Consider the following 20,208-nt stretch of genomic DNA (forward strand, 5'->3'; position numbering starts at 1 on the left):
TGTCAGAACACGACTTGTGTCAGTAATGACGCACAATGTGTCAGAACAACACAAGTCAGTAATGACACACTGTGTGTCAGAATAACACAAGTCAGTACTGATACACAGCCAATGTGTCAGTACACCACCACTCAGTAATAACAGAGGTTCCTTGAGAAAACGTATTTACAAAAGAAGACTGGTCGCGACACAAAGTCAGTAAATATAATGTCTAGGGATAGACAGAAAACAACTCGAGATAATTCATTGTCCTCCCACATAAACTGACCCTAACGAGAAAGTAAATTCAATAGTTCATTTGCAGTTCAGTCAATTTCTAGTATTCGTTAGGACGAATTGACACATCGATTTGTGTTACTGCGTGTAATTCAATGACTATAAACGGTGTTATTCCGCCTGTTGCGTTTCGGAGAACGCTTTGGATGAAATGAATAAGGCAGAAAGAAATTAAAACGATCATAGATATATCGTTAAAACAGTCTACTGTACTTGTCACACTTTATCATAAACAGAATTAGTGTTAAATAGAAATGGTAGCAGGTGTTCGAGGAAAGGTACCACGCCACGCCACGCCACGCCACGCCACAACACAACACAACATAACATAACATAGCAAAGTGAATTAGCGAGTGAGTGAGTGACAGCTTGCTTCACATAATATAGCATGAGTGAATGAGTTTGGTTTAACACCGATTTAACCTTGAATTCGTATGATATGTCCTGTAAAATGCTGGAAGAAAGTACAGATCAAGGTGATGCAGTATGTATGCTCACGCTAATCACATTCCGGGAACAGCATAAGGTAGTGCTAAAGGCAAAAGATGATAATCAGGATTAATATGGAATTAAAGAGTTTGGTGCGCCTGAATAATGCAACCACAGACCGCTTTATCTCGGCCTCTTTACAGACGACCAATAAACATTTCCTGGCTCTGACACTGAAACCTTAGATGAGTTCTGCCAACTTTACCCGACGCATCCGCCAGAAACCCGTGGCGCCTCTCATAGGCATATTCAAAGACAATCGTTCACCGCAAAAAAAAAAAGAAAAAAGGGGGAAAAAACAACAAAAATACCAAATCAAACAATACAAACAACAACAACAACGACAACGACAACAAAACAACAAGGTGCCATCAGCGGAATGCAATCACGTATTCGATTGTCAGTGAATAACCACAAATCATGGGTGTACCTGTGGCATCAGTTAAACTTTAAGAAAACGTATCTTGTCTTGATGTTGCCAACCCGAACAGAAATTCTACTCACATGCACAACGTCACTGACCTACAATACGGGGACCATAATTGGAGCCTGTTTATTGCCCAATGTTGTACCCTCATGTTTTACGTAGATGTAACTGTGAGAGATATCCCACAGGTTCACGTCTCTTTCGACACATCTTCGACTGCATCCCTATATATAGCCCCAACTGCTAGTTTTGGACGACGTTTGGATAATAACTGTCCAAGGGCGGTATTATCATGAATGGTATATTAAATACTTGCGACTTGCTAGTTGAGTTTTTTCATTGTTTCCAAGGTGAGGGTTGATTGCCATGCTTTCAGCTAGAATATTCTATGCGGGATACCTCATGCAACCTCACATCGTCATTTGGAACAACAGATATTACAAAGGAAAACAACGATCGATAATATGTGACCGTTTCAAAGTAATTCCCGTTGTTCTCGAGTGGAGTGTGTCAATGAAATACCATTGTGTCGGATGTATAGACAAAACTAAATGTATGTATTATTAACATCTCCAGGCTACACAAAGCAAAGGTGTGCAAAGAAAGGTTCTCGTCAAAATGGCATAGGCTTGACGAAGACATATATACCTCAATGCTGCAATTTGGTTTCATACCTGGCTACAGAAGCTGAGAATGTTGTTTTGAGAAACTGTACAACTCGACTTTTATAAGACGTAGAAGACGTTTAATCTGAATAATAGCCACATGTACGCGTAGATACACATCACTGATACAGTTGGTGTGGGAATGGGTTTGGATGTAGTGTGGCGTGGGCACGGGCGTAGTATGACATCGACGTGGTTGTGGGTGTGGGTGTGGGTGTGGGTGTGGTTGTGGTTGTGGGTGTGGGTGTGGGTGTGGGTGTGGGTGTGGGTGTGGGTGTGGGTGTGGGTGTGGGTGTGGGTGTGGTTGTGGGTGTGGGTGTAGGTGTGGGTGAGGTGTGGGTGTGGGTGTGGGTGTGGGTGTGGGTGTGGGTGTGGGTGTGGGTGTAGGTGTGGGTGAGGTGTGGGTGTGGGTGTGGGTGTGGGTGTAGGTGTGGGTGAGGTGTGGGTGTGGGTGTTGTGTGGGTGTGGGTGTGGGTGTGGGTGTGGGTGTGGGTGTGGGTGTGGGTGTGGGTGTGGGTGTGGGTGAGGTGTGGGTGTTGTGTGGAGTGTGGCGTGGGTGAGGGCGTGGGCGTAGTTGAGCGCGTGGGCGTAGGTGTGGGTGTGGGATGGACGTGGGTGCGGGCGTAGGTGTGGTGAGGTGTGGGTGTGGGTGAGGATGAGGCGTGGGCGTGGGCGTGGGCGTGGTTGTGGGCGTGGGCGTGGGCGTGAGTTAGGTGTGGGTATGGATGTGGGTGTGGGTGTGGGGTGATTGTGGGTGTGGGTGTGGGCGTGGGCGTGGGTGTGGGTGAGGTGTAGGTGTGACCGTAGGTGTGGGTGAGGTGTGGATGTGGGTGAGGCGTGGGCGTGAGCGTGGGTGAGGTGTGGGTGTGGGTGTGGGTGAGGTGTGGGCGTGGGTGAGGTGTGGGGGCTGGCGTGGGCGTGGGTGTGGGCGTGAGCTTGAGCAAGGGCGTGGGTGTGGGTGTTTTACCCCGCTTTTAATAATATCCCATCAATATCACGGCGGGGGACACAAGAAATGAGCTTCGCTCATCGTATACATCCTTTGAAGCGAACCCCAGTTATCAGCGTGACGAACGAACGCTTTAACCAGTAGACTACAACACACACTCAAAATAGACTTCGAACCCTTAAAATTACAATTCTGCTGATTTTTATTGTATGAAAAAGCTCTACAGAAGTTTTACGGAAAGTACATGTGATAAATCTCAAAGCTTCAGACAGCCGGACCCAACACTCTGATTGAATTAGAGCGTGAGTTTGGTTTTACGTGGACGCCCTACATTTGCAACTGCCTTTCAATGGGAAAACACATTTGCTAATCTTCAATTCCTGTTCCTATTCATTTGAAGTTAAAACTTAAAGATCTACATGTAGAAATGCTTCATGCTCAACTGGTAATGATGACGCTAGGATACGTTTCCAACAAATAAGTGTTGTTACTCTTATTTGTGGTAGTAAAACAGGCCCAGTTCCTACATAACACCAATGTAAGGTGCTTCAGCACTGTTTAATATCATTGTAAATATTACAGGCACGATTCACTGTCATAAAGAGTTTCCAAATTTTGCTAGCCAGCTAGGTATGCCTGAAAGTTACTACCAAAACATAATTCACTGGCCGGACATTTGACTGTAGACACGGTTTCATAATTAAACAGCTAATATGATGTACATTAGTATCAGGTCAAAATCCTGCATGATTTAAATCAGTATTACCTTCGGAGGGAGTGATATATTTACAAAATGCCCCTTTGAAAATTCACGAGCCCTACTGGCAATTCACTAGCCACGGGCAAGCGGGCCAGTGGTTATATCGCACACTGGTACTACCAAACAACCGATCATACACTAGTCACTAGTTCACTTTCTTCAGGTGTCAATTCTTGCCTACAGTGCAAGACACTTGCGATCAATGAAGCGTAGAAAATAATAGTTCCCTAGACGGAGATCGTGAAGTCATTGTTTTGCTGCCTGGTCGCGACACTAGTAATAATTTAGTGACTGGTGCGCCTCCATATTGTCGATAATTTTCTCTGGGAGCCAGCAAAATAGACCCAGTGATCCGGCATGGCATCTTTAGCGATTTCTTTATCTGGCACAAAATGACAATAGGTTCCCACTTGACCTGATGTGTTGAATTAATTAGTTCGTCTAATAAAGCAGACTTTACACAGGGAGTAACATTGTGATAACGTCAATGTTTGATGTAAAAGTACCTGTTGAATTTTACTGCTCACACAAATTCATTCTTCAAATAGTTTACCAAACCTTGTCAGTGTAATGAGATGTGCAATGCTAGAGACACAACTCGGACCGGAAGCATCTCAGATGTTCCTAATGGAATTGTTTTGGTAATCTTGCCAAAATGACAGTTCCTTGTTTGCCCGTTTGTTGACAAGGTTATCAGCACATACAGTGGTTTATTTTCATGAAAGGAATGCAGTTGTTGCAGACCATATACAGTGGTGAGCTATCCCGTGTCAAACACAATGGTTATTTAGTGAGCAAGTTGGTATTTTAGTTACATCACATGTCCGTCTTTCAAAGTGAAAATCCCAAAGTTATGCCGATTTGACACATTTTTATTAAGCTTCGAGTACAGTGCTGGCAAGCCAGTCGCTAATATCGATTTTATTGCGAGGGGGTATGCATATTATATGAAACACCACACTGCACCAAACACTCGCATTTGTTTCGCTGTTTTAACTACTGCGCTTACCCCGTTGCAATACAAACCAATATAAACGATTTGAAACTATGGCCGTTTGTTAAACAACTCTTATCCCACGTTGAATAAAATTCTGAGATTTAAATGTTCAATTGGCAGGTTAGAATTATGAAAATACCGAGTCTTAATTTCACGTTATCCGATTTACTTTTTCTCGCTGTAAGTGAAAATTTTCTGTACGTTTTCACTGCAAACAGACTATACTTAATGATAACCATCGGAAAATTTATACTTTCAGTTATCATGTGAAATTATGAGGATTCACAACCTTAAATGTCACTTTATTTGATTTTTTTTTTGGTTAAAGTGAAATTCACTGGTACGTTTTCACTGCAAACAGACTATTAATATTAAATAACTATCAAAACGTTACAAAGGGATTCTTAATGTCATGCCACACACAGCAAAATGTGTTCACGAAGACTCGAAGTCAAAGAAAGATATCCGAAATATCGGCATACATTTAATAGCAGATTTAAAAATAAAGTGATTGTGCTTAAACGAATTATTAAACCCTTAAGGACAACATACTGCTAAAGGGAGTTACAAATAATTACTTTTCAGTAATACATTCCTTATTTTCAGAGAAAAAGAATGAACAGTAAATTCATTAATTAGTAGTTCATTAAAAGAAAACGTTAAAAGTTGATGTCGTTACTTTACTGAGAATACAATCACAAGAAAACATATTTTGAAAAATAGCTTCTTGAAGGTTCAATTTATATTTGTTTGTATATAATATAACACAGTTACAAAAACCGTTATACCATGATTGATTTAAATGAACGAGGGTCGTATTGATTCATTGTGAGTTCAAATTCTATTCAAGTTCAATGAATATATTATATATTTATAAAACCGATTTGGAGCTGTCAGTTTTTCTGTGAACATTCTTTAGTGTTTTCATATCGTGCATAGCTAATTTGTGAGTTTAGGGTTCGTTTGTTGGGTTTGTCGTTTACAGCCGCACCCAGCCATATTGCAGCTATATCGCGGTGATGGTATGTGATCGATCCACGAGTATCGATTTAGGCAATTGTCGATCAAGTCAGCAAGCTTGACCACCCGATCCCGCCAGTCGCCTCCTACGACAAGCTTGGGTTACTGAAGACCATTTCTAAGCCGGGTCTTCAAGGGTTCTATTTGGTATTCCAAAAATTACTGTCGTGGATTATTTCAAATTCAGTTGAAAGAAACATTTTAGCTTTAGGTTTAATGTACATCTTAAAAGGCATATTTAATGTATTCCTTGATAGAGAATTTCATTATACGTTCATTTGATGTGTTCTGTGTACACTCTTTATAGATAGCAGACATATTTCTTATACTGCATGATATATAGTAGGTCAGTATCTATCTATCTAGCTAGCTAGCTATCATCATGGGTGACAAACATACGTCGTACGATGCTTGACATATACTGGATAAAACTGGTTAGGGATATTTGTAAATTTTGAAATTATGAATAATGATGTATTTATTCATTGATATCCTGATGAAATATCAGTCATAAAAATGCCAATAGCCCTAGCTTATTTTGTCCAGTTTAGAACCTAATGGTAACAGACATGTACACTCAACAAAAACATTAGTAAGGGTTACCAAAAATATTTAAAAATCGACGCCTGTGTCAACCACAGATTAAATAATTGATTACACAGTGTTTTATTGAATCAGAACAATCTGTTGGACAACTAGATGCTACATTTGACAGCCAGAAACTGATGTCAGTCATAATCTGGAGAAAATCTATAAACAGCAAGGTTCACGCCATCAACAGATTGTGAATGTAAAACTTCGAACACAATATCCGGAATGTTCACAATAACGTCAGTATCGCACCTCCACACGTGGCCTCCACACGTGGTCTCCATCAGCACTAATCACCATTTGACAACGCTTTGTTCCAACTTTGAATGAGTTTCCTGAAAGGAGCTTGGGGACTTCGTTGCTATAGCTGCTGTAAGACAACAAGCGGTCAGAAATCCCGTTCTGCAGGAAATATTAGGCGTGCGCAAAGGTATTCATTTCCAGGGGGATTCCTGTCTGCTGAACAGAGAGGCCATTCTAACCACTCAATACTAGACTGGGGCCGATTGTGGATAAAAGTAGTGCTAGAGGCATTTTTAGTAGGATTTGGTATCCAGGTTATTTTACCTATTTAAAAGGTGCTGATCACGAAACAAATAGGATACCAAGCTGAAAAATGTATTTTTGACCCTTAAAATCAGAAAACAAAATGGCCGCCAAAATCGCCTAAAATGGTGGTAGGTGTGCACGATATTTTCGCCAGTGACTGTATCTCCACTTACCAGATTTTGTCAAATTACCACTTTGGAAAAAATAAACATTCACAATAATTACAGCTGTTCTAAGTACTGTTCCACAATGTGTTGCTAACCACAGCACCTCTAAAACACGTGTCTGACCGTGACCTCTAAAAAGCATATCTAACATAACCTTTTTAACACGTGTCTGACCATGACCTCTACAACACGTGTCAAGCCATCATCTCTACAACACATGCCCGACCATGACCTCCACAGCACGAATATGACAGTGAAAAACTATTGATATCCGCTTGAGCTTTAATTATCAAACTTATCAAGTTTCTTCCGTCTGTCGGACACTGTTAAGGGTTAGAGACTTTTGCTGAGTATATGAAGCTGTGCCTAAATTTGGAACGAAACATTGTTAAACAGCCCTATACCGTGTACCAATGCTTTTCCAATGTGGGGTCCATAAAGAGATAGGTCCCCATATGTTAGAATGGTGGCTCTGTGGCGGTTTAAACCAAGTGGTCAGTACCAGCGACACGGTTGACTGCATGTCGCAGCCAATAACGGTATTTACAGAGAGTGAGTGTATTACGCCGTGTTAGCAATATTCAAGCAATGTGACGGCGGGGACGCCAGAAATGGGCACCACTCATTATGCCTATGTCGGCATAAACAGATACTATATATCATACAGTATGCGAAATATGTCTGCTATCTATAAAGAGTGTACACAGAACACAACAAATGAATGTTAAATGAAAATTATATATCAAAGAATACACTAAATATGCCTTTACCTATAAGCTGTACAATGAAACTGAATTGGACATGCGTCACGGTAGCACTGTTTGCATCCTCCCATGTAACATAGCGATAGTGATTTCAGTTTGTCCGATGTGCATTCAAATAAAACATTCTTTGTTTTTTCTCTCTTTATTTGTCCCTGAAACCAGAACCCCTCACTAGGCATATCCGTCAATCTACGCAGAACTGTATCCGTTGTGCTCGCGAACAGATCTCTCTGTACTATGTTACCTTGGAAAATTGACAGCAACGCATCTTTAAATACTGAAGTACATGATCTTCTAACTGAAGAAACAGGGAGAAGGAACTGGGGCGCGACTACGGTGTAGCCTAATGGTTAGACAGTAGTGTGGCCTTATGGTTCAGGCGTCCGCTCTTCACACTGACGACCCGAGTTCGATTCCTCCACATGCGTACCATGTGTGAAGCCCATATCTTGCGTGAAGTCGCACGATATTGTTGTATATTGCCAAAGACCGTGTAAAACTATACTCACTCACTCACTCACTCACTCACTCACTCACTCACTCTCCTGAAGAAAGGGAAGCTGGGGAATAATTATAGGAATTGAAACCTGAACAAAATCACTAGAGTGCCATATTGTATTGTGGTGGCTGCTGTAATCTACACAAAACATCTAATTATGTAAATGCGAATTCATTTTCCAGTGTCAAATGAAATACTTTTACGATCCTCAGCCAATGCAAACACCTAATATAACTCTCTAGCGTACCACACCTGTCAACATCCGGGTTAGAATTGATGGTGGTCTCTGGATTGCTCTCTGGACCTTCATTTAGACAAGGAACCCGTGAAGATCAGGGTTAAAACTGGTCTTCAGTAACTAACAGGATCGGTGGTCAGGCTCGCTGACTTGGTTGACACATGTCTTAAAGAGTTCCTATCCCAGTTTCGTAGATCGATGCTCATGATGTTGATCACTGGTTTGTCTGGTCCGGATTCGATTACTTACAGAGTGTCGCCATGGAGGTGGAATATTGCCACATGTTTACCTGAAAACAGTAACGAGAAGTCATGGCACATATCAGCACAGCATCTAACATTGATCACTTTGGTCAGTCTAATTAGCCTGCACCAAACCAGTCACACTTCTACTCGGAGAGGCTTGTTTGTTTAATGTGAGCCAGGAAAGTTCACATGTGAGAGCGCTAAACGTGATGTTGGCCAGTCTGCAGTTAACCAGGTGCTCTACTGAGAGCGACCAACCTTTCCAGGTGGAAGGTGAATGTAGGCATGTGCCCTCGACTGGCACAGTTGGCAAAGGTGATGTTTTGTATCCCACCAACAAGTGTTCCCTCAGAAAGGGCTGCTTCCTCAATGAAACCAGAAATTGTAAACATTCTCCTCTTTATGAAATAAACGAAATAAGTACTTAGTCTGATATTTGTTGTCTATATGAGACACTCTGACAATCAAAGTGTGTTCCTTTATCCGCTTATGTTCAGAAAATTGTGTTTGTGGTGAAACGTTTATTTTTCATCTTTTATTATTAAGTTTGTAGTCTCAGGTAGACCCATTTTTGTTGACTTTTTTATGTCTTAAATTATTGTTAATAAGTTTTAAAATGAAAACAGAAGAATGGTGTAGGTTTTCCTTTTCACTTTGAAAGAAGCTTGCACAGCACAATGGTGTCTGAAGGTAAAAGTGTATTACAATATGGACTGATCTATATCATTTTCACATTATAGTCAAACAGAAAAGTGTATCGCAAAATATCGCAATACTATTACTATGAATCGGTTTCCACACTGACATCGTACACTACTGCCTGAAAGTAGACGCGCAGCTCATAAATATATAAATATATACATAAATATACTGACCCGCAAAAGAAAGACCCCCTTTGAAAACCAAATGCAAAAAGTTCCTCTTTGGTGCTTTAATTAAATAATTGTACCATTTTGACATTCGTTGTTTTTTTTTGTAACGGACTGTGCGCAACCATCTGCAGGATCGCTTCACCAAGTGCCGATAATGTGCGTTAACGTTTGCGATGAAGAAACCTCGGCTGTCACAGACCATATCGTGATCCTGTCCTCACCGCTCGTCAACGCCCAAACTGACTGCAATTTTCAACTAAGCGTCGAAATTAGAGTTGTCGACAATGGAGTTCTAAGATTTTTTTCTGATGAAAGCTGATTTTGGTTATCGATAGCCGAAGGCAGAGTGAGCGTATAGTGAAGGCGTGGGGAACGGGTTTCCAATAAGTGAATTGTTGAAAGAGACTAGTTGGGTAACCCATACTTCTTGCTGTGAGGTAAAATTGGTTGGAACCAGATAATCAGTCCCGTGGTGTTCCAGAATATCGATCCATGACACGAAAATGACAGTTACTCGCTAAATGTACGTTGTACCACAGTTTGGACATCACAAAAATCACATCTTCCAGAAAAACAAAGCTCGCGCCTACACTAACTAAAGAACATTGGACTTCCAAAGACAACATTGCATCCAGACCCTTCAATGACCTGCACTTAGTCTGGATTTAAGTCCAATAGAACACCTTTGGGACGAGATTCAAAGAAGACTGAATGACGTTCAGTTACCACTGGACACGATCAGGCATTTCGCCTAGAATAAATAAAAATAGCTTTCATCAACAGACTAATACATTCCATGTACAGACGATGCAACGCCGTCATCAATGCTCACACGGGCCTGATTTTGAAGTGTCCTACAGGTACCATTTGTTGATGAATCTGGTCTCCGGTACACTGCCATACGAAATTATAGCAATTACGTATTGCTATACTTTTATGATTTACCTATATACCGACAAAGATGTATTTGTTCAATTTTAACCCATTCAACATCGGAGGTCAGACGTCCTACGTCTTTATGGTGAGAATGAATATATATGTATATTCAGGTAATCTGGGTGGCGGCGGTGGTGGTGGTGGTGGTTGAGGATTGTCCGGAAGTGTTTCCAAATTATTGGCAACAGGTGCACTCTAAAGTTGTCAAAGACCAAAGTCTCGACGTTTTGAGGAAATGATTAAAATTGAATAATAAACTAACGAATAAAATCAATAGTTGCATACAAGTTGTCAAACGTACATATAAATTACAATTTCAATCTTTTTTTGTAAGTCAAGTGAGATCTCGGCTTTCCTCGTCTCGATCTTCATGTTCGGACACTATGTTTAATGCGAAACATTCTCATGAAGAATATTTGTGACAGGTCGCCACCTGTCCACTATTATAAGTTCCATAATGTACGTATATCGAGCGATTTGTTGCTTAACACGTTCAGAATAGCATTACTGTACCCGAAACCTTTGTCCAAACAAGGACGGTATCAATTGTTGTTCTATGAGTGGTTGTTTCAGGTTACGTGCATGGTGTTTAACAATCATGAAACTTATAGCGGACTGTGTCCAAAAAGTATCATTAGAAACCAATCTTTATCCAGTAAAATAGCTTCTAACAACTGCACAAATATCCAGTGTTATTGTGATATTCTTGATGATTAGAGCTTTCCAATGATATCCGCCATCAAATGAACCTTCTCGAGTGTTATTCATACGGAGCTTTGAAGACGTGGACATTACCCAATGAGGTGTCATGTCATCGGTGGAAAAGCCATGGCTATTGGGAAACAGGCGACCATGCATATTATGTGATTAATCTTTATGTATTATTAATTTTCTGATTACGTACAAATGAAAACACAAAGGAAATAAGGAAGAGGATTTTATGGCATTTTACAAATGGATTACAATGGCGGGAGTTTTCGTCTCCATGGTAGTTTATCTTGACACTATAAGTGTGTAAACTTGTATATTTACAGGAAATAAACTTGTTTAATTTGAAAGTGTAATATTTGAATAATAGGATAAAAATACCTTTGGTATTTATCAACAGTTGCTGTATACAGAAAATGTTTTTAATTGTGTATGACATGTAGTACAATAATGTTTCACGTGTTGATATTTCCCTTGATATGCATAGGCTTCTATTACAGGATAATTGTTTTTCAGGTTCCAATTGGTTTTCAATATTCTGTTCAGTTTAACGAAACTGTACTTTACCTAATACAGCGTGACTTTTGCTCATCTTCAGTGTCTCGTTAAATCAGTTATTGATGGGAAAGTGAACCAAACCTCATTCATGAAAGTGGTAATGATAATAATACTTATATTCAAAGATAGGTGCATAAATCATGAAAATATGCACTTCAAGTTCATGTCCCACAGAGTAAATACAGATGTGCACAGTAGCTCAGACTCTTTAAATTATTTGACATTCAACATCCTTTGCAGTCAAAAGAATTTAATGTATATACATACATACTATTAGTATAGGTGTGTTGATGGAGGACATGGTGTAAGCTAGTTTCAGTTGAATGTTACATATATGAAATGAGAAAACATTCATTTATCTGGGTTCACTTTCCTTTGGGCAGTAACAAACAAAAGAATGACTTGCCCGGCAGTTTGTTTGTTTTTCATATTAAGGTGCCTTTTTGAAAGGATTGGTGACATGCAAAATCAACACTAGCCCGAGGACCAGTGAAAAGTTTCAATGAGTGTGGATCCCTGCTGTTTTTAAATAAACATATAAACAAAGAATGATCTGTTTTTGCCTTCTCTTACGTTGAAAAACTTCACAATGCCCAATGGTTACATAAAGTGTGATTCAGTTTGAAGGTAAAATAATATTGAAAAGAGGACAATATATTGCAATACGTATCGCAATACAGAAGAGTGTATCTCAGTACAGAAGAGTGTATCTCAGTACAGAAGAGTGTATCTCAGTACAGAGAAGTGTATCGCAGTACAGAAGATTGTGTCGCAATATATCGCAATACGGAATTTGGGACAATACACAGTCATATTAATGATTATGTTTGAGTTAACTAAGAATGTGATTCTCCCAAAATATGTTTTAACCATAACTGTCAACCCAATCCTCCGGTCTGATTGTTTATTAGAGCGAATTAAAGGGAGTGCATTACGACACCTCTATCGATTTGGCGTTTCTTTTGCGTTTCTGTATATTATCTTTACTTGACTTGATGGACGGTGAGAGTACAGGCATGTCGTTGATTTTAATTTTAACAACATGATAACTTCTACAACACTACTTAATTAAGATTGCCGTGGTACATTCCTGTCAACTAATTACTCTTAAAACAAATGTTTCCACTTCTACTGAAACCCTAAGAAACAAAGTTTTAAAGCATCGGTTAATAGTAAATTTACTTCCATACTTCAAACAAAGGTTATGAACTTCTACTTAATCTCAATAGAAACAATATAATGTTTACAGCATTGCCAATGATAGAATTAATTCAACATAGCAATATGAATCTCATCACGCCCAGCGTCTAAGGAGATCGGGTGATCCAAACACGATACATAGATGCTTATATCTGATCCGGTAAGTACAGCTATTGGAGTGACAAACACACAATACTACTAATCATAATGGATGTCATGTATATAGCACTAAACTCCGAAATGACTCTCTTCGTATGTTTGTTCATTCTCAGTTTGTTCATTCAACCGTTCGCTCCTCACGCCAAACATCCGTTTCGATTCCCCATATGGGTACAATGTGTGAAGTCCATTTTGGGTGTTCTGATATTGTGCTGGAAGACCGGCACAAAACTAAACTCATCCCCTTAGTGTCAATATTACGAGTCATGGAATCTGATCACAACATGTACGACCTGGTCGACATACATCGACTAACTGTAATCCGGCTCCAACATATCAACACTGCACAATCTACATTTCTTCATCGATCGGATTGGCGTATCGACCCACCGTCCCCCTTTTATAGACATATTGAGTATGAGGAATATTAATGGTGACAAATTATCTTATAGTTCATGACCATACTTGCATTTATACTGGATAGCATGAGCTATAAACAAGGATCAGCCAACGCAAAGGTGTGCTTGGATGAATCTGAAAGGTAGCCCTGTCCAGTCACGCCCAACACACTGTTCGATTGCCCTCCTGGTTACAATGTGTGAAGCCGATTTCTGGTGATCCCCATTGTGGTATTGCTGGGACAGTGCTAAAACAGGCGTAAAACTAAACTCATTACTATATACACATGCTGGATAATTCTATATGTGACATGTCAGGAACGAAAGGATGTTCGATTGACTTCCCAGTGCTGAAATACACCATGTGTTTCTTTGTGAGTAACCTACTTGTTTTTGCCACAGCAAAACGTTCTTTGGTTAAATGGTAAACATAAACTACTCAATAGTAATCAAAGGTCAAATGTAGATTTCAGTATGGCATTTAATTATGTACAGCATAGAATTTTCAAACGATGCTTACAGACATTGAGTTTGCACCGGCATATGATTTGTACACAGTGCTTAGCTTTAGGACTGTATAAGGCAATCTGAAACATATTCATTATTCATGGTTGGAAATTCTGGAGTTATTTTACATGTTTGCCGTGGTTGGGGGTTGTGGGGTGCACCGGAAATAGGCCTCACACATTGCACCCGTGCACTTAGAACATTAAATTTGACACTCATCTTGCATCACACATTTCACATAGTCGTTTGTTTTAAAATGAAAATCGTATATATGCAAAGTACATGCCATACATCAATCATCTTTCAAAAGTGACTACATTCCAAATACCTATGGTTTTAACGACGTGCAGTTGGTGATGCACCCTCAAAACATTCAATAATATCATATCAAGATAGGTCTCCTAAATATGTTTGATCCTAAATAAAAATAAATAAAGATCCCCACGTTTTTTAAGAGTATATTATGTCATGAAATACTCGTCAAGACGCCATTCCCTTGGAGACCCGTGAAGGTCCCGGGCTAGAATAGGCCTTCAGCAACCCATGCCTGTGATAAAAGGTGACTATGCTTGTCTTAAGAGGCGACTAACGGGATCGGGTGGTCAGGCTCGCTGACTTGGTTGACACATGTCATCGGTTCCCAATTGCGCAGATCGATGGTCATGTTGATCACTGTATTGTCTGGTCCAGACTCGATTATTTACAGACCGCCGGTATTACAGCAGGAATATTGCTGCGTGCGGCGTAAAACTAAACTCACTCACTCACCAGTCCCTTGGAACGCAAATTTGGAGTTTGCAATTTCTATCCATTTACAATCGGAAACACAAATTAACCTCCTCTCCGAATGTTCACTAACTGATGACACGACAGAACATACGACATCAAACAAACTTACATTTACAGAAATTCCACTGACCTCTTCATTAAAACGTTAAGTGACAAAACTCGCATGAATATCACACACACTGCCGTTAATTTTCGAAATATGTTTTTTAGACGCCAATTATTCATTTAACTCCCGCGAAGCTTATATCCCTCTCCCACGTATTAGTTTACATATTTTATACCACACCTTCATTTGCTTACTTTTGCTATAAATATGTTTTGAGTGCTTGTATCTCATAAACCAGGATATGGCCGGATGTTAAACACTATTTTAATAATGAAATTATTGCTTATACTGTTGTATCATAATTTGTTATTTAACACGTGACACTATAATAAATTAGTTCTTTCTTTCTGTCTGTCTGGCTGGCTGTCTGTCTGTCTGTCTGTCTGGCTGGCTGGCTGGCTGACTGACTTATATGATGAAAATTGTTTTGCCGCCTTGGGACTAACACTGTGAGTTGGAGCATATTTGCAATATCTATCGACCACTGTTTTTTGCAGCTCCAGCCTGAAGACTTCACACCACTAGTATCTACTGTCTAAACACTATTCACTGAGGAAGTATGTACATTTGTCCTTTCCCAAGCTTGGTATCCATTTAATTCCATTTACCATGCAAACAGTCTCTTCTTCTGTCATGAAATGTCACAAGGAAAGCTGACAACTGAAACCTCGACATCTGTGTCTGAGATGACGTTTATCAACACGATGCATTCAACCCATTCAACAGCTTCGTGTTAGAGATACCATTACAATGGTCGTTCCGCACAAAAAAACAACCAAACCAATTTGCTTTTTCAGTCTAACATAGCATGCTGATAGAAAGCAAGTCCTCGGGCATGACGGCGTGCTCTCTGGAGACAACTCAAGATCGATCAAGCAGCATTAGAATGTATGTTCGTAGTTCTTAATCGATTAAAGTCTGTCTCTAAAGGAACCGGGTAGATCCTGAAAACAGTAGCGTCAGGCTCCAGTTTGTGTCTTGGAATGTAAATGGAAGCTGGTGAATCTTAAAGGAAAACTATTTCACAGCGGATGTTGTGTGTAAGCTCTGACAGAAGCTGCTGAAGAACACAAGAGTTGCTGCACCAAGCAAGAACGAGACCCAAGGTTCAAAGACTATTGTGACATCTGCCACGCCTGACTAGTTGAATATTTAAGCGAGCTACAAGTCTTCTAGTGCATTTGCCTTTTCGAACATAAATGGTATTTGCTGCTGGTTGTCTGGATGAAGATGTGACGATTCCCATCAAAGAAGATGAATTTTCAAACCCCGTTTGTATGATGTGTATTCTAAAAAGGAAACACATAAACAGTCAGATACACAGAAACTGATTTAGCTGGCTGAACACAGCGTGATGAAGCTGGAAATGGTACTCATGCTTCAAGTCAGCCTCTTTGTAGGAGGCGCGAAGGGTGAGTATCATTAACATTGCGGGAAATCTGACGTTGAACTCCACAACGTTCCTTTTAGAAAGGTCAAGCAATCACACAAACATTTATTGACCATTTGGTTCAAATGCAGCGAAAAAAATATAATATTGACATTTTGAGTATAAAAACCTACAGTTCTCAGCCCGGTTAATAGCAATGGGAATGACAAAAAAGGATCAAAATAATTACAAAGAGCCTATGACTAATATAATTTCCTTTGAGAAGACATAGACATTCATCAGATACTCATTTATTGGGGGTATTGTTTTTCTTTTTGTGTTTTTGTTTTTGTCTTTGTTTTTCTTTGGTGGGTTTTTTGTTGTTGTTTTTTTTGGGTTTTTTTGGGGGGGAGGGGGGGTGTTTGTTTTTGTAATTTTTTCTCTATTGTTTTGGAGATTAGGTGATTCTGTATTGTATGTGCAAATATCCTTCCGGGAACTATTGCTGAGTGTTGAGACTAGGGCGACATGATTCAAAATTGCAGAGCTACGTCCCCTGAGCTCTCCAGAGACCCATGATCGTGTGTTCGAATCTCGGTTATGTCACCCAGCCTCTCCGAAGCTAAATAAAGTTTGCTACCTGCATCATTGGAACCTTTCAATGGGGTGTCGTGATGCACCTTGTTGTTTGCTCTCCAAGTGGCGTTTAAAAAATTCATTCCCCCGTGAAATATTTTATCCAGTTATATCGAAATCGAGGTTATGACAGCGTAAACAATTGGGGACGTCATCAGTCTTTGGACATGGCGTCAGAACTGTAAGATGCGTTTGGCCTTGAAACAAAACAATGGCCAAAGTTGGGATGTCCCAGAAAATTGGTATGATGTGAAAAATGTTTCATTCCCTTGCTTTTTTGCCAGAGAAAAATTAATCATCCTTTCCCTTAACTAGAACAAAGATTCGGGTTAGCTGTTCTTCTTCAGCGGGAACGGGATCGGGTGGTCAGGTTCGCTGAATGGGTTGACACGTCATCGTATCCCAACTGTTTAGATTCTTACTCATGATGATTGGATTACTGGATTGTCTGATCCAGACTCGTTTATTTACAGACCGCCGATATATAGCTGGAACATTGCGGCGTTCAACAACCCACCATTATGAAACAATTTGTTGTCTCAGGACATAATACTATGTTGCCGGCGGTATAATCCTCACACGTGTTACAAAAAAAATCTATGTAATTTTATGAAGTCCATGGACATATATCTTCGGCGACATGTAATAATCCGTTCTTGACACAAGTCGCACTGACAAGTCTATATGGAATCCGAGAAGGGACATTGTCGCGTTGTCGCATTGTCGCGTTGTCGCCCTCTCAAAAACAAGCAAAATGGGGTGAAAATTAATCAAAGCGCGACAATGCGACAACGCGATAACGCGACATTTCGCCCATTTGTCGCCATGTGCGCGTGTCGCGTTTTGAGTAACATTTTCTCTGTTCCTCCAAAGTGCGACACGCGACATAGCGACACTTTTCAAGGTCAAAATATGTCGCGTTGTCGCATTGTCGCATTGTCGCCCTATCTAAGATGTGTAAAGAAAAAACTAAACATTTACTAAAACGCGACACGCGAACAGTGCGACATATTGACATATTGTCGCGTTGTCGCCCTTTTCGATTACCGGTGCGCATGCGTAGAAACTCAATTAAAGTGCGCATGCGCAGGAAAAGTTAAACTCTATTTCATACTTCAATGGTCTTTTTGCTACTTCCAATGGTTTTCAAAATGAAGTAGTGCTCGATATGGCAGTTCGGCTGCATTTCTTGAACTTAATGCAAATCTTCATTGTTGGTTTGAAAATTATTTCATATATAGATGTATTTACCCAATGAAGTGTGTTCTAGCAGCAAGACAATTATTTGCGCAACTTTTCATTGTAATCACGGCACACGGTTGCCCTGTCATTCAAGGCGGGGCGATTAGCTGTTCAGAGTTAGTCTTTTAGTCACACCAGACAACTATTATCATAAGTTCGAATCCCAGCACCATCCACATTTAATCACTTTGGACATTTCGCCTATATCAAGAAGACAGGTTGTGAGAAACTGAAATATTGTTAAAATTCAAGTCACATCCGCAGAAACATCAGGTGATGTCCTCAAATGGGTCACTATGTTCCATAATGTGGCTCTTGACAGTTTCATGGTGCACTCCTATCCGACGCTGATGAATTTGTTTGGGATCTGCCTCTGTTCAGCCAGCAGTGGATGGATACCAAGTAGAATGAGATATCACTTAACCACCGACGCCTCAAAGACACTTTAGGTCGGCTTTGAACGTGATAATGGGAAAACGCCATACAAATGGACTGTTATCATTGTGATATACTATCCCATAGACGAGAAATTTTCAAACATGTATAACTCGTCCATAAATAGACTTCAGTGCATGAAATGTTACATGAGTAATGAGTGCATGAGCTTAGAAGAAGGCAATGTCTATAACACAAATATTATACTTTTAGATAGCGAAGACGTTGAGCACGATGATGACGTAGCAAGACCCTGACTTCGGGTTTTCTGTCTCTCAAACGAATCTTTTTCAACCTGTCCCGTAAGTTTGACCTGACATCCTCTGAAGTCCATGTGCCCTGGCTGTTGTGCTCTCACCCATGGGAGTACGATCACTCAACTGTAGTACCTTATATACCGATCTTGAGCTGCAGTGGTAACTCGAGGTCTGCCTGCACGGGCCGGTGATTTCTTATACCTCTTTGGCTGCAACGAGCTGCAAGTCATTATATCTTGCTCTAACTAACATTCAGACGCCTGGCAACAGAAGACTGGTAATCTCCAGCATCTCTCAATGGCGATGTTCCGTGTCGAGTCAAGACGTGACGTAGTGATTTGACCTTGAAACGCCTTTAAAACAAATGCCAATTTCGGAAAGTAATCTGGATTTTTATTGCCAGTAAGTAAGTTGTGTAAAATCATGTTTTCAACACTTTTGTTGCGTATTTTGACAATTGTGTGAACACAATAAGTAATTACTAGAGTTGTAAAAATACAAATCGCCTATGCGTTTCTTTTGGAGGGATGGTTTATTAGAAACTATGAAATCGCTTAGTAGTGTTGTGTACCCTTGAAGTGCCAGAAACCAACTCTCCCTCCCTCCTACTCTGCGGTGCTCCACTCCATTCCACACCACACCTCTCCTATCCCCTCGTCCCCCTTCACTCCTTCCGTTGCTCCGTTCTACTCCACTCCACCTTAGCCGACTCCTCTCCGCTTCGCTCCACACCACTCCTCACTCCTCCGCCTCTCCACTCTCTCAAGGTTTAGGAAGCTTCGGAAATTAGCGAGGTATTTCATTACAATAATGTGTTACGATGTCTGTTTTAGTTCTATTTGAATCCTGTTTCATTAACCCTGGGGCGGTGAGGTAGCCTAGTGGTTAAAGCGTTCGCTCGTCACGCCGAAGACCCGGGTTCGATTTCCCACATGGGTACATTGTGTGAGGCCCATTTTCTGGTGTCCCCCGCCCGTGGAATATTGCTAAAAGAGGCGTAAAACCAAACTACAGTTCTCAGTCCGCCGTGACTAATAAAATTTTGATGAAATGTCGCGTTGTCGCGTTGTCGCGTTGTCGCGTTGTCGCATTGTCGCGCGTCGCTTTTTAGTCAATATCTTATAATACATGCAGTAGTCAATATTTTAACAAAGCTCGATACGCGCGGAGATGCGTCAATGCGACATTTCATCAAAATTGTATTAGTCACGGCGGAATGTAAAACTAACACAAGCATGATTATTTTTCGATATTTTTAAATGGTTCAGACACCCAGAGATCGACATCAGAACAATAATAAATGAATGTACATATAGCCGTGAAGTCCAGAGTGGTTGAGTGTCGTTGCTTAACGGAATGGTTCTATTCAGACTGACCATTTTGCTGAAAATTATTAAGAT

The 20,208-nt window shown here is 40.4% G+C and overlaps 1 protein-coding gene across 1 annotated transcript in view; it reads left to right on the forward strand.

The window, feature by feature from the left end:
* Positions 1-15,795: 15,795 nt before the first annotated feature.
* The window catches only part of LOC137262305 (uncharacterized), a 32,478-nt gene continuing 28,065 nt past the window's right edge, over positions 15,796-20,208 (forward strand). Inside the window, exon 1 of the mRNA XM_067800127.1 lies at positions 15,796-16,281. Within this exon, the coding sequence (XP_067656228.1) occupies positions 16,224-16,281 (58 nt within the window). The 5' untranslated portion in view covers positions 15,796-16,223. The remainder of the gene's footprint in view (positions 16,282-20,208) is intronic.

This window comes from Haliotis asinina, chromosome 14 (genome assembly GCF_037392515.1).
Source record: "Haliotis asinina isolate JCU_RB_2024 chromosome 14, JCU_Hal_asi_v2, whole genome shotgun sequence".
NCBI classification, from domain to species: Eukaryota; Metazoa; Mollusca; class Gastropoda; order Lepetellida; family Haliotidae; genus Haliotis; species Haliotis asinina.